Source organism: Mobula hypostoma, chromosome 28 (genome assembly GCF_963921235.1).
Source record: "Mobula hypostoma chromosome 28, sMobHyp1.1, whole genome shotgun sequence".
Classification (NCBI taxonomy): Eukaryota; Metazoa; Chordata; class Chondrichthyes; order Myliobatiformes; family Myliobatidae; genus Mobula; species Mobula hypostoma.
The window spans coordinates 26,239,055-26,254,590 of NC_086124.1; the positions used below are offsets into that span (position 1 = coordinate 26,239,055).

At 49.0% G+C, this 15,536-nt stretch overlaps 1 protein-coding gene across 8 annotated transcripts in view; it reads right to left on the minus strand.

The window, feature by feature from the left end:
* Window positions 1-15,426, minus strand: part of cdk20 (cyclin dependent kinase 20) — a 61,703-nt gene extending 46,277 nt beyond the window's left edge. For 7 of the 8 annotated variants that reach the window (XR_010016340.1, XM_063035359.1, XM_063035363.1 and 4 more), the window contains exons 1-5: window positions 11,221-11,367; window positions 10,220-10,333; window positions 6,146-6,334; window positions 4,928-5,049; window positions 1,662-1,724 (exon numbers count right to left, since the gene is read on the minus strand). Coding sequence is in view for 7 of the 8 variants with exons in the window: in XM_063035359.1 (XP_062891429.1) it covers window positions 1,662-1,724; window positions 4,928-5,049; window positions 6,146-6,334; window positions 10,220-10,333; window positions 11,221-11,295 (563 nt within the window). In the remaining variant the exon portion in view is untranslated. Of the gene's footprint in view, window positions 1-1,661; window positions 1,725-4,927; window positions 5,050-6,145; window positions 6,335-10,219; window positions 10,334-11,220; window positions 11,368-12,130; window positions 12,307-14,241 lie in introns of those variants that run through there. The other variant, XM_063035358.1, reaches the window with a different exon arrangement.
* Between the last annotated feature and the right edge of the window lie 110 nt (window positions 15,427-15,536).

The window sequence follows — 15,536 nt, forward strand, 5'->3', positions numbered from 1 at the left end:
CATGGGGCAAATGTACAAACTCCTTATGGGCATTGGAGGGAATTGAATCCTGAGCTTACAGCTGGCACTAATCACCAGGCTACCTCACCACCCAATTTCAGCTGTCAGTGAGGAGTTTGTACGTTCTCCCCATGACCGCCTGGGTTTCCTCTGGGTGCTCCAGTGAGGGTTATTGAGTTATGGGCATGCTATGTTGGCGATAGAAGCGTGGCAGCCCCTTGCCCGGGTATATCCCACAGTGTGTTGGTCGTTGACACAAAACCAGGCATTTCACCATATGTTTTGATGTACATGTGTTAAAATAAGGCTAATCTCTGTCACTGTTTAAATCCTTCCCCTGCAGAGCAGGCTTCACATCCTGCAGAGTGCCTCTCGATTCTGTCGCACTGGGAAGAGAAACCCAGCTGGAATGCTCAAATGTAAAGGATAAGGGAATTGAGGAGCTGGCATGGGGATGGTGGTAGATGATGCCTGCGCAGAAGATATGGTTGGATTAGAGTCCAGAGATTCCAACCTGAGGTCCACATTCCCCTTGCTTTACGGTATTGGTCCACAGATTAGACTGTATAATAGTTATGTCCTTTGCAACTTAACTTTTATGCTTGCTTGTATTTTATATAACTAGCTATATACATGTAACTGTTCAGTATGTTTCCTAGTGTTCATAGTATGTATATACAATTAGCCAATGTGCCCCTGGTGGATACAGTTCTTTGCATCATTTTGTATAGCATTATTTGAATAAGGGCTATCTGATTGATTACTCTTATCTATAAATTTGAATGGAATGTCTGTTTATCGAGGTTATAAGAAGAGCTGAACACGTTGGCCTGTTTGCCTTTTCTTTTCCCTCCCCAAGTAAACCTGTTTCTATCCATTTCCAGCTCTTTGTTCTATTAGCACTTAACAAAATGACCATGAAGCAAGCTTTACACCTACCTCTTGACCTCCAAAAGGACCTTGAATCAAAAACACCAGAATCCAATAGTAATGGATGGTGGGGCAGGGCTTGAAGGGCTGAGTGTTCACCTCCTGCTTCCCATTTTATTTTTTGTGTTCGCCTGCCTTTCCAAACCCGGGGAAATCATTCCTGTCATGAGACTGCCTCCTTCTATCCAGGCTGGCTCTTTCTGGTCCAGAATAGGACCAGTGTTGGGGAGGAAGAGCTGTAGGACCTCAGCAGACCAGAACAGATCAGTTGTACGGGTGGGCGGGGCGAAGCGCCGGTCATTCTGACTGGCTCGCAGACAAGCTGCTGGATGGATGGACATCCTGGGTTTTCAGCTTGTAAACCACCCATGGGATACCCTCAACTATTTTCCCGTGTTTAACTGAGTGCTCCCCCGTCCCGGAAGTGCGGGACAAGGTAGTGGAAGCTACTCTGTGTCTGACCCCGGGAGTGTAGGATGGAAGGTTGAAGACGGAGCCTCACTCTGTCTGACAATGGGAGTGTGTGATGGGACGGTGTGGAGGGAGTTTCATTCTGTGTCTGACCCTGGGAGTGTGTGATGGGACGGTGTGGAGGGAGTGTCACTCTGTGTCTGACCCCGGGAGTGTGTGATGGGACGGTGTGGAGGGAGTTTCATTCTGTGTTTGACCCCTCGCACGTAACCATAAAAGAACATAAACATTATTTTTGAGAGACAGTATTTGTTTCTCACCAAATATCCACGCCTTCATCGTATTTACGAGCTCCATACAACAGCTCTGGGGCTCTGTACCACCTGAAACACAAAACAACCGACATAACATATTCAATTACAAACAAGAAAAAAATCTGCAGATACTGGAAATCCAAGCAACACGCACAAAATGCTGAAGGAATTCAGCAGGACAGGCAGCATCTAGAGAAAAGAGTAAACAGTCAACGTTTTGGGCCAAGATCGTTTAGCAGGACAGGAGCCAAAACGTCGACTGTACTTTTCTCCACAGATGCTGCCTGGCCTGCTGAGTTCCTCCAGCATTGTGTGTGTGTGTTGCTGACGTAACATATTGCAATTTAAATCAGAGGTGAGGAGAGAGGTGAAAGTAGGTAGAGGGGTAAATTGGTTTATTATTGTCACGTATACCTCGGTACAGTGTAGAAGTTTGTTCTTGGATGCTATCCACACAGATCACTTCACCACATTAGTGCACTGAGGTAGTTCAAGAGAAAATGATGAAATGCAGAAGAAAGTGTTACACTCAGGGAGAAAGTGCAGTGCATGCTGACAAGGGGTAGACTGTGAGGTCAGGAGCCCATCTAATCGTACTTTTCTCACTGCTGCCATCAGGTAGAAGGTACAGCTGCCTCAGGACTCACACCACCAAGTTCAAGAACAGTTACTACCCCTCAGCCATCAGGCTCTTGAACAAATACAGGATAACAACACTCATTTAAGGACTCTTTTATCGTATTTCATGATAGTTATTTATTGCTATTTATTTATTATCTGCATTTGCAGTTTGTTTACAGTTTACGGATCTTGTTTATAGTTACTGTTCTATAGATTTGCTAAGGATGCCCGCAGGAAAAGAATCTCAGAGTGGTGACATGTATGTACTCTGATAATAAATTTGACTTTGAACTTTTTTTAGGGGACTGTTCAATAGTCTTACAACCGTGAGCTATAAGATGTCCTCGAGCCTGGTGGTATGGGCTTTCAGGCACTTTCCAGCAGCTGTACTTCACTCAGAGTTTGAGGAGACTTGTTATGTCGCCAAAGACAGGCAACGATCTACAGATGTACAGTGGAGAGCATTCTGACAGGTTCCACCACCTCCTGGTACACAGGGTGCAATGCACAAGATTGCAAGAGACTAGAACTTGGGGACATTGCCTCAAGATTCAGGAGAGAAGATTTAGAATGGAGATGAGGAGAAACTGTTTTTCCCAGAGAGTGGTGAATCTGTGGAATTCTCTGACCAGGGAAGCAGCTGAGGTTCCTCACTAAATATATTTAAGATACAGTTAGATAGGTTTTTACATAGTAAGGGTTATGGGGAAAAGGCAGGTAGATGGAGATAAGTCTACGGACAGATCAGCCATGATCTTATTGAATGGCAGGGCAGGCTCGATGGGCCGGATGGCCTACTCCTGCTCCTATTTCCTATGTTCTTATGTTCTAAACTCAGCTAGCTTCACCACAGTCACAAACCACCCCACCATCGAGGACACCTTCCAAAGGCAGTGCCTCAAGAAGGTGGCATCCATCTCCAAGGACCCTCACCATCCGGGACATGCCCTCTTCTCGTGAGAACCATTGTGGAGGAGGTACAGGAGACTGAACACCCACACTGAACAATCAAATAGCTTCTTCTCCGCCATCAGATTTCTGAACAGTCCATGAAGTCATGAACATTATTCATCTTTCACACTATTTTTGCTACATAATAGTAATTTATATGCCTTGCACTGTAACATCACACTTCGCAGTTCTGAGCTTCCTACCTGATGGGAGAGGATGTTCGGGGTGGGTGCAGCGGGGGTGCCTTTCATTAACTTATCTGCTTTCCTGAGGCAGAGAGAAGTGTAGACAGAGTCGATGGCGGGGAAGCTGGTTTCTGTGATACGCTGAGTCATGTCCACAACTCTCTGCAGTTTCTGGCAGTCATGGGTACAGCCATTGATGTACTGAGCCATGACGCATCTGGATAAGATGCTTTCTGTGGTGCATCAGTAAAAACTAGTGAGAGCCAATAGGGATGTGGCAAATTTCTTTAGCCTCCCAGACTGTTCTATGGTCTGGAAAGTGTAGTACGGGTAAACAACATGGTGCAAGATCATAACAAGCTAGAAAGGATGGTGCCAGAGGTTTTCTTCCTGAATTCTCTTTTCTCAGGTCTCTCTTTTCTTCTCAAGGTAGCTGGGGTCCTGTTGGAGTCTGTGATCTACAGCTGGAGCTCAAACTATGGTTCTCCACGGGTGGTGGGTTCTCATTATTCGGACTCGCCGTGCGGCCTAGCGTTTCGATATCTCCAGATGCCGCCTGGAAGACGTGCGCCTTCGGGGCGTGGACCTGTCACAACGTGTGCTGCTGTTGAAAGAAGGCCCCTAAATTCGAGCGATTCTCTGTCAGTCCATGAGTCAAGTGACTTGGAGAAGTGACACAGCAGATTGTAACGTCATAACAGCAAGCTGCGGGTCTTCCATTCTCATTTGTGGCAGCAATTGCCACTCTCCCTCACTAGTGAGAGAGCACCTGTCTGAGATGCCGAAGAGTTGGGGTGGAATGTAGATTTTTTTGATGGACTGTAGAGGAAGGTCTCGTTGAGGGCTTTGCTATTGCTTACATGGTGGGGGGAGGGGGTCAGTGCTTTTGCTGGAGCAGTTTGGGGGAGTGGGATGGGGACGGTTCATCCTTTTGCTGCTGTTTATGCATGGGGGGTCTTTGGGGTTCTGATGTTTCTGGCATTGATTCTTTAGGCGTTTTTCATACCATGGATGTCTGTGAAGACTGAGAATTTCAGGTTGTATATTGTATACATTCTCTAATACTACATTGAACCATTATGAGGTCAAGAGTCCAACTTATCATACTCATTACGTGCCGTGCCGTATGACGAGGATGATCATGACCTTTCCACGACCATGATTGTTCTTGGCAAATTCTCCTACAGAAGTGGTTTACCGTTGTCTTCTTCTGAGGCAGTGCCTTTACAAGACTGGTGACTTCAGCCATTATCAATACTCTTCAGTGGAGACAGCTGTCCCTGACCCTAGTGGTTAGTCTGTGTTTTCAGGTCACAGTACCTTCTGCCTAATGGCAGATAGGAGAAGAGAGACTGCCTGGGACAGGTGAGGTGTTGATCTAATGGCTGCTTTACTGAGGCAGTGGGAAGTGAAGATTGAATCTCTGGCAAGGAGAGGGGTGCTGGAGAAGGAGGCTAGCTGATGGTCTGTAGAGGTGATTGACCAGGTAGTAGACATGCTCCCAACCTCACTCACCGGGTGGCCACCTGGTGACTGTAGAGCCGGCCGCCCTCGTTCGAGAAGACCCGCGCCAGGCCGAAATCTGCAATTTTCAAGTGTCCCGTCGAGCTGATGAGCAGGTTAGCCGGTTTCAGGTCCTGTGTGGAGATGGGAGGGACAGACTTTGTGTGGGACAAGCTCAGGCAGGTTCCCGGCTAATTATCTTAACAAATTTTGTTCTAACAGAAATAAACAATCTAGATTTTGAGCAGTGTTCTTAACGTAGTTGACAGTAAACTTCCCAGGCATTGGGAAGGGTTCAGAGGAGGTGCAAGAGAATGATTCAGGGAATGGAAGGGTTAATGTACTGTATGAGGAGCGTTTGATTCTTCAATGGAGTTTAGAAGAATGGGAGAGCATCTCATTGAAATCTATCGAACATTGAAAGGCTTAGACAGAGTGGATGCGGGGCAGTCTCAGACCGGAGAGCACAACCGCAGAATAAGGGAAGTGTACATTTAGAACAGAGATGAGGAGGAATTTCTTTAACCAAGGAGTAGTGAATCTGTAGAATTCAATTCCACAGATGGCTGTAGAGGCCAAATCATTGGTTATATATAAAGCAAACGTTGACAGGTTCTTGCTTAGTCAGGGTGTCAAAGGTGAAGATAGGCAAATAGGGTTGAGAGGGAAAAAGAAATCAGCCATGAGACGAATGGCCTAATTCTGCTCCTATATCTTATGGTCTTAACGTAGTCAATGGTAAAATTCCCATGAGCTGCCCTCCCCACTGCCACTCCCACTGAATGACATTCCCTCCCTTTGGTGTGGTGCTCCCACATCACCATCACGCCCCCCCCCCATGCTGACTTATGCTCCCCCTTTGCCGCCTCTCCTGTGGTGCAGCGCTCCCTCCTCGATTCACCTGTTATATTGTAGAACATCTTTCGAACACAGAGGGGTGAACTGAGGTGCATCTCTTCTACAGAGAGGCCACAACCCAGCCAGGAAACTCACACCCCCAGACTACTTCAATGCGAGCTGTGAGGGGGTATGAAGTCCAGGCAAGGACTTCCCTCTGATTCTTTGGATATTAAACCGGGGGGGGGGGGGGAGGGAGAGTGGTTGCGGTCAGGGGGACCACAAACCCATTAATGTGCTGACTCCAGCTCCACCCCACCTCGGGACAACCTTCTTGAAGAGATGACCTTGTCCAGGTGCAGAACGGTAGGAGGGACCCTCGGGGGCTCTCACCCTGTGCATGATGGAGTTCTGGTGACAGAAGGCCACTCCTTTCAGCAGCATCATCATGTAACCTTTGACCTGGGACTCAGTCAGGGGCCGGTCGGAGTTTCGGATCACTTCGGACAGGTCGGACAGCATGTACTCGAAGACCAGAACGAAGCCCGTGCCATGTGGGAACACATCCTTCAGCTTCACCACCTGTAGGGTGCCGGGTAGAGATAAGAGACAGTGATTAGAAGGAGAACTCTAGGGAACACACAGCAGACCTCATTGAGGGGTCAGCAGAGGAAAGGTGAGTAGCCTCAAGTTCCAGGGTGCAAACACCTCTGAAGATCCTGGGCACAACAGATCATTGCTTGCAGAGAGATTTAGGCCAGTTAGAAGAGTGGGCTGAAAGATGGCAGATGGAGTTCAATGCTGATAAATGTGAGGTGTTACATTTTGGGAGGACTAATCAAAACAGGACATACATGGTAAATGGTAGGGCATTGAAGAATGCAGTAGAACAGAGGGATCTAGGAATAATGGTGCATAGTTCCCTGAAGGTGGAATCTCATGTGGATAGGGTGGTGAAGAAAGCTTTTGGTATGCTGGCCTTTATTAATCAGAGCATTGAGTATAGGAGTTGGGATGTAATGTTGAAATTGTACAAGGCATTGGTGAGGCCAAATTTGGAGTATTGTGTACAGTTCTGGTCACCAAATTATAGGAAAGATGTCAATAAAATTGAGAGAGTACAGAGGAGATTTACTAAAATGTTGCCTAGGTTTCTCCTCCTAAGTTACAGAGAACGGGTGAACAAGTTGGGTCTTTATTATTTGGAGCGTAGAACGTTGAGGGGGGACTTGATAGAGGTGTTTAAAATTATGAGGGGGATTGATAGAGTTGACATGGATAGGCTTTTTCCATTGAGAATAGGGGTTATTCAGACAAGAGGACATGAGTTGAGAGATAAAGGGCAAAAGTTTAGGGGTAACATGAGGGGGAACTTCTTTACTCAGAGAGTGGTAGCTGTGTGGAACGAGCTTCCAGCAGAAGTGGTTGAGGCAGGTTCGATGTTGTCGTTTAAAGTTAAATTGGACAGCTGTATGGACAGGAAAGGAATGGAGGGTTATGGGCTGAGTGCAGGTCGGTGGGACTGGGTGAAAGTAAGAGTTCGGCATGGACTAGAAGGGCCGAGATGGCCTGTTTCCGTGCTGTAATGGTTATATGGTTATAATTACAAAGAGGGCATGCCAGCGGCTAGATTTCATCAGGAGTCTGAGGAATATCAGCAAAGACTCGGCAAAATTCTACAGATGAACCATGAAGAGCAATCTGACTGGTTGCATCACCGTCTGGGATGGAGAGGCCCCTGCACAGGATCGGAAAAAGCTGTAGAGAGTTGTGATCTCAGCCAGCCGCATCATGGGTTCCAGCGTCGAGGGCATCCTCCAATGGCGATGCCTCAAAAAGGTGGCATCCATCATTAAGGAACAGGACATGCCCTGTTGTCATTACTACCATCAGAGAGGAGGCAGAGGAGCTGGGAGAGGGACACTCAATGTTTTAGGAATAGCTTCTTCCTCTCCTCCATCAAATTTCTGAACAAAGAACCAACCCGTGAACACTACCTCACTATTTTTGGCTCTCTTTTTGCACTACATGTTTAGTTTATTTTTATATATTTCTTATTGTGATTTATAGTGACTTTTTATGCATTATACTGTACTGCTGCCACAAATCAACAAATACCACAACATACGCCAGTGATAACAAACCTGATTCAAATGGAGAGTCTCGGCCCAAAACATCGACTGTACTTTCCACAGATGCTGCCTGACCTGCTGAGTTTGTTCAGCACTTTGTATGTGTTACCCTTGTTTCTGAGATTCCTCACAGCCTTCCTAAAAAGCTTAATTAACAACTTCGAACATAGAACACAGACGGGTACAGCACTGGACGTTTCCTCCTCCCAGCCTCGAATCCCTGTGTCTGTTCCCCTGCTCCCTCGCACTCTCCTCGTTAATCTCCTAGCCCAATGACTTTATCCACAGCTTACCCCTACGGTATCCCCAGCCTTGGGCCTGCGATGGAGATTCACTTTGTCTGATATTGCCCCCACAGCTGGCCGTAGATGGATTCTCGTTGGCAGGGTAACGCCATTCCAGTGCCAGCGACCCGGGTTCAATTCCCACTGACATCTGTGAGGAGTCTGCATGGTCTCCTCCCCACTCCAAAGATCTACAGGTCAGTAGGCCAATTGGTCACATGGGTGACAGGGCAGTGAGGGACTGTTGGCCTGGAAGGCCCTGATATCCAGCTGTCTCTCTATAAATAATGACTTGAGAAGCAACAGGCAGAAGGGTTATTACACAGAACAGGACCGGCCACTCACTCTGTGTAATAGTCCTTCATTACAATGTTGTGCAAACCCTTTGCACAATAGGTCCTCCTCCTGTGTATCACCCATTTCCCTCAGTCCCCTTCATATTCATGTCACTGGCTTTTCACCTGGAACCTACCAGCCTTCTCCTTCCCACCCTCCCCCCACCTTCTTGATAGGGCCTCTGCCCCCTCCCTCTTCAGTCCTGACGAAAGGTTCCGGCCCGAAACATCGACTCATCGTTCCTACGGATGCTGCCCGACCTGCTGAGTTCCTCCAGCGTGTTGTGAGTGTTGCTTTGACCCCAGCATCTGCAGATTATTTTGTGCCTGCTTCCACTCGCTTGGTAGCCCATCTCAGGCACCTCTGCGTAAAAAAAAACTTGTCCTTCACAGTGCCTCTAACCTTAAAATCATATCTTCTGGTATTTGGCACTTCTACTGTGGGGAAAAGATTCTGACAGTCTAAATCAGGGGTAGGCAACCTAAAGTACAAATGATTTTCTAGCATGCATTATTCATTAATTCAAGGCAAAACATAACTCAATGTATTTAAATGGATAATTCCCATATTTCAAGTTTTTTATGGCATTTATCTGGCCCACCGTCCGCACATTAATACGCGATCCGGCCCACAGAGGCAAAAAGGTTGCCGACCCCTGGTCTAAATCGATGCGACACCTAATTTCAAAAGGTCTCCCTTCAGAGACAGGGTGGGTTGTAGGTAGCATGAGGGATTACAGAGATGGGCAAGGTGTGCAGGAGAGTGAGGTTCACAGAGACAGGGAGGGATTTAGAGGAACAGAAGGAATTGCAAAGAGGGGAAGGGTGTCACAGAGCTGCATCACCGTTATGCAAGGCATCTAACCCTACAAAGGATTGCAAGGACTGCTGACAGGATCATCGGGGTCTCTCTTCCACCCGTCTGAGACATTTACCAGCAGCGCTGCATACACAGGGCCCTCAGAATTGTCAAGGATCCCTCCCATCCGTCCAACAATTTCTTTGAAACCCTACCATTACGGCAGGTGCTATTAGGACAAGGACTGTTAGGGTGGGAAAAGGCTTCTTTCCCCAGGCCGTGAGGCTACTGAACTCCCTGCCACCACCCAGGTCTCGTCACATATGCAGTGCCAGTCGCGTTATACTGTTTACTTTTCAACTTGGGTCACAAACGCACCTTATGCTGTCAATCTTCTGGAATATAATTTATAGTTTGTTAATTTATTTGTGGTGATGTTATTTTGCGTGGCGGGGTGGAGATACGTCCCTACCAAAGGAGGTGTAAGGCGCTCCTTCCCTCCGCTAGCCTGCAGGTCACCCTTGGGCAAGGTGTAGCACCTGTTTAGCCCCCGATCATAGGAGGAGGGGGTCGTATGAGCAGCCGGCGCCTATCAAAAGTCCTGGTTATGCAACCACTGACGCCAGGCAGGCAATCTCTGAAGAGTATTGACAATGGATGGTATCACCCGTCTTGTAAAGACACTGCCCAGAAGGCAGCAATGGCAAACCACTTCTGTGGAAAAATCTACCAAGAACGATCATGGTCATGGAAAGTCCATGATCACCCATGTCATACGATGTGAAAAACAAATGAATATTAATTTATGTGTTATGTGTGTGTTATATGTACTGTGTTGTGCACCTTGGTCCGGAGGAATGTTTCTCTTTGATGGTCTATGGTTGATTGACAATAACTGAAGTTGAAAACCCACTCACATACTGATTGTCTTCGATCTCCTGCACGGCCTTGATCTCCCGCAGGGCCTGGTTGGGGATGCCGTCCTCCAGCTTACGCAGGGCCACTTTCTTCAAAGCCACTGTCTCTCCCGTCTGGAACGGCAAGGAGAAAGGATAGGGGTCAGGGGTCGGTGCCGGGGTCTAGACAAGGAACCGCCATACTCTAAGTCGCTCCGAGTTGGAAGCCGCCAATGCCTCTGCCTCTGTTCAAGGAGGGTGCCATCCTGCCCCCGGGAGTGGATGGGGGGGCACTGAGGGATCTCCATACCACTGGGATTCAGGATGTCGAGGGAGCTTCTGTCCTGGATAGTCCCTGGGAGTGGGGGGGTTCAGGGGTGAGGGGTCTGGCAGTAGGCTGCAGACTGAGATGCGAGGCAATGGAGCACGGGCAGCCTGAGGTGGCGGTGGGGGTGGGGTAGTGGAAAGGTGGGAGGGTGAGAGTGGGCAACATGAGGTGGTGTTGGGAAGGTGGGTGACCCAAGGTAAGGGAGGGTGATAAAGGGAAAGTGGGCATCCAAAGAAGGGGTGGAGAAGAGGGTGAATGGTGGGCTGCCTGGGGTAAGGGAGGGAGGAGAGGGTGGGCAAACTAAGCTGAGTGGGTGGATAGTGGGAAGGTGGGAGGGTGGGCAGCCAAAGGAGGAGTGGGGAAGAGGGTAAATGGTGGGCTGCCTGGGGTAAGAGAGGGGGACAGTGGAAAGGTGGGAGGGTGGGCATCCAAAGGAGGGGTGGAGAGGGTGAAAGGTGGGCTGCCTCAGTGAGCTGAGGGGGTGGATAGTGGGAGGGTGGGCAGCCAAAGGGGGGGTGGGGAGGGGGAAGAGGGTAAATGGTGGGCTGCCTGAGGTGAGGGAGGAGGGTTGAGTGGCCCTGAGGCGAAGAGTGGGCGGATTGAAGGAAAGGAGTGGGAAGATGGACTGCCTGAGGCGAAGGGGGTGGGGACGGCTGGAGGAGAGTGACCTGAGCCCTCCTCCCTCTTCCTTCACCTCGACGTGCTTGGCCTTAAAGACGATGCCGTGCGCTCCCTCCCCGATCCGCCCCAGGATGCTGTACTGCTCCATCGCCCCGAAGCCTGAGCTGACAGGCCACGCGGCGTCATGGCAACAGAAGCAGCAGGCGGGCGGGCAGTCGGGCCGCCGTGACGTCACCGAGCATTGACGACGACGTCGTTGGCCCGCTGCACGTCGTGACGTCACCCTGCAGAGCCAATCGTTACTTGGGAGAACCTGCCGCCCGCAGTTTCCTTAAACGTTTATAATTTATGTTTGAAAATCAAATTCAAGTTTATTGTCACCAAACAAAATAACGTTCCTCCAGACTACAAACAAAATATTTCCACAAATAAGTTCAAAAATATAACTGCTGCTATATTCTATATGTCTGTGGGCTGAAGTTCAGCTCCAAAGCCGCATCTGCGTTTGCTGATTGCCAAATCAAACGTGGTGATGGATTGGCATGTGGAAGGCCCAGCCAGTTGCCCTCCACCGCCACTCTCCTCTGCCTGGTCCTCACTCTCACCTCCTTCAGACCAAACGTGTAACATTGGTCCCAGCTATGCCTGCCCCTTTGCTGTCTCTGTTCCAAGCCTGCACCGGTATCACTCCCCAACTTTTCCTGCACTACATCGACGACTGCATTGGTGCTGCTTCCTGCACCCATGCTGAGCTCGTCGACTTCAACTTTGCCTCCAACTTCCACCCTGCCCTCAAATTGACCTGGTCCGTTTCTGGCACCTCCCTCACCTTTCCCGATCTCTCCGCCTCGCTCTCTGGAGACAGTTTATCTACTGATGTATTTTACCAACCCACTGATTCCCACAGCTGACAACGAGGAGGAAATCTACAGATGCTGGAAATTCCCACAGCTACCTGGAATATACCTCTTCTAAACTGTTACCTGTAAAAATGCCATCCCCTTCTCTTGGTTCCTCCGTCTCCGCCACATCTGTTCTCAAGGTGAGGCTCTTCATCGCAAAACTAACGAGATTTCAGAATCAGAATCAGGTTTATTATCGCCGGAATGTGATGTGAAATTTGTTAATTTAGCAGCAGCAGTTCAATGCAATACATAATCTAGCAGAGAGAGAAAAAAAATAATAATAAAATAAAACAATAATAATAATAATAAACGAGTAAATTAATTACGTATATTGAATAGATTTTTTTAATGTGCAAAAACAAAAAATACTGTATATTGAAAAAAGTGAGGTAGTGTCCAAAGATTCAGTGTCCATTTAGAAATCGGATGGCAGAGGGGAAGAAGCTGTTCCTGAATCGCTGAGTGTGTGCCTTCAGGCTTCTGTCCCTCCTACCTGATGGTAACAGTGAGAAAAGGGCATGCCCTGGGTGCTGGAGGTCCTTAATAATGGATGCTGCCTTTCTGAGACAGTGCTCCCTAAAGATGTCCTGGGTACTTTGTAGACTAGTACCCAAGATGGAGCTGACTAGATTTACAACCTTCTGCAGCTTCTTTCAGTCCTGTGCAGTAACCCCCCCCCCCCCATACTAGACAGTGATGCAGCCTGTCAGAATGCTCTCCACGGTACAACTGTAGAAATTTTTGAGTGTATTTGTTGACATGCCAAATTGCTTCAAACTCTTAATAAAGTATAGCTGCTGTCTTGCCTTCTTTATAACTACACCAATATGTTGGGACCAGGTTAGATCCTCAGAGATCTTGACACCCAGGAACTTGAAGCTGCTCACTCTCTCCACTTCTGATCCCTCTATGAGGATTGGTACGTGCTCCTTCGTCTTACCCTTCCTGAAGTCCACAATCAGCTCTTTCGTCTTACTGACGTTGAGTGCCAGGTTGTTGGCATATCTCACTCCTGTACGCCCTCTCGTCACCACCCAAGATTCTGCCAACAATGGTTGTATCGTCAGTAAATTTATAGATGGTATTTGAGTTATGCCTAGTCACACAGTCATGTGTATACAGAGAGTGGAGCAGTGGGCTAAGCACACACCCCTGAGGTGCGCCAGTGTTGATCATCAGCGTGGAGGAGATGTTATCACCAATCTGCACAGACTGTGGTTTTCCGGTTAGGAAGTCACGGATCCAATTGCAGAGGGAGGTACAGAGGTCCAGGTTCTGTAACTTCTCAATCAGGATTGTGGGAATGATGGTATTAAATGTTGAGCTGCAGTCGATGAACAACATCCTGACATACGTGTTTGCGTTGTCCAGGTGGTCGAAAGCCATGTGGAGAGCCATTGAGATTGTGGCGATAGGCAAATTGCAACGGGTCCAGGTCCTTGCTGAGGCAGGATCTCCTTCTTCAGAGAAAGTGGTTTTTCTTCCTCCTGCCAGTGGTGCTGCCCTCAGCCCGTCCTCCTGCCGCCACACCAGGGATAGGGTTCACCTTGTCCTCACCTAGCGCCCCACCAGCCTCCGCATCCAGCACATGATTCTTCGTAACTTCCGCCATCTCCAACGGAATCCCACCACCAAGCACATCTTTCCCTCTCCCCCCACCATCCCTACTTTCTGCTTTGCGCAGGGATTTCTCCCTACGCGACTCCCTTGTCCGTTTGTCGCTCCCCAGTGATTTCCTTACAAGCAGAACAAGTGCTACACCTGCCCTACACCTCCTCCCTCACCACCATTCAGGGCCCGAAACAGTCCTTCCAGGTGAGGTGACACTTCACTCGTGAGCCTGTCGGGGTCACCTACTGTATCTGGTGCTCCCGGTGCGGCCTCCACTACGTCGGTATGACCCGACGAAGATTGGGAGGCCGCTTCGCCGAGCACCTACGCTCATCCGCCAGAAAAAGTGAGATCTCCCAGTGGCCACCCATTTTAATTCTACTTCCCATTCTCATTCCGATACGTCTATCCACGGCCTCCTCTACTGTCGCGATGAGGCCACGCTCAGGTTGGAAGAACAACACCTTGTATTCCGTCTGGGTAGCCTCCAACCTGATGGCATGAAAATCAATATCTCGAACTTCCGCTAATGCCCCTCCCTCACCATTCCCCACCCCTCTCTCACCTTATCTCCTTACCTGCCCATCGCCTCCCTCCGGTCCTCCTCCCCCTTCCTGTGGTCCTATGGGCGGGGGGCGGGTGAAGAGCCGGGAAGTTGATCGGAGGAAGAGATACGGGGCTGGAGAAGGGGAAGGCTGATAGGAGGGGACAGAAGACTGTGGAAGAAAGGGAAAGGCAGCTGATTGATATCCTGAGAGCAGATGTGGCGGAGACGGACGAACTGAGAGAAGGGGATGGCATTTTTACAGGTGACAGGGTGGGACAAGGTGTAGTCCAGGCAGCTGTGAGAATCCATGGGTTTATAAAAGATATCAGTAGATAAACTGCCTCCGGAGATAGAGACAAGACAGATCGACAAAGGGGAGGGAGGTGTCGGAAATGGACCGGGTAAATTTGGGGGCAGGGTGGAAGTCGGAGGCAAAACCGACCACCCTCCTCCCCTCCCCCCGCCTTACGGCTCTGACCTCATCTTTTTCCCCAGTCCCGAGGAAGGGTCTCGGCTCTACACGTCGACTGTTTATTCCTGTCGATAGACGCTGCCTGGCCTGCCGAGTTTCTCGAGCGTCTTGTGTGCGTCGCTGGGAGATTGGCAAACCAGGCTGAGCGGCGCCGTAACGACAACAACCTCTTGAAACATATAAGATTATTAAGGGCAGGAAACATGTTCCCGATGTTGGGGGAGTCCAGAACCAGAGGCCACAGTTTAAGAATAAGGGGTAGACCATTTAGAACGGAGTTGAGGAAAAACTTTTTCACACAGAGGGTTGTGGTTCTGTGGAATGCTCTGCCCCAGAAGGCAGTGGAGGCCAATTCTCTGGATTCTTTCAAAAAAGAGTTAGATAGAGCTCTTAAGGATAGCGGAGTGAAGGGATATGGGGAGAAGGCAGGAAAAGGGTACTGATTGTGGATGATCAGCCGTGATCACAGCGAATGGTGGTACTGGCTCGAAGGGCCGAATGGCCTACTCCTGCACCTATTGTGAACGAAACCGATAGCAGCTCGTCATCGATCTCAGGAGGAGGAAGTTGGAGGTCTGTGAGCCGGTCCTCTTCGGGGGATCCGAGGCGGAGAGGGTCGGTAGGTTGGCGTCAGCCTATCGGAGGATCTGTCCCGGGACCCGCACATAGAGTATCATCACCTAGAATGTAAAAACAGCCACTCTGTTCTCTGAGAAGATGCGCCTATTCGGAAAGTCACCAACAACCTGAACAAACTTCTGCAGATGCACAGTGCGGAGCCAGAGAAGGTACGACGGTGTAGGATTTCGTGAATTACGGTAATTGTTTATTTATTTTTCTTTCTATATTATCAT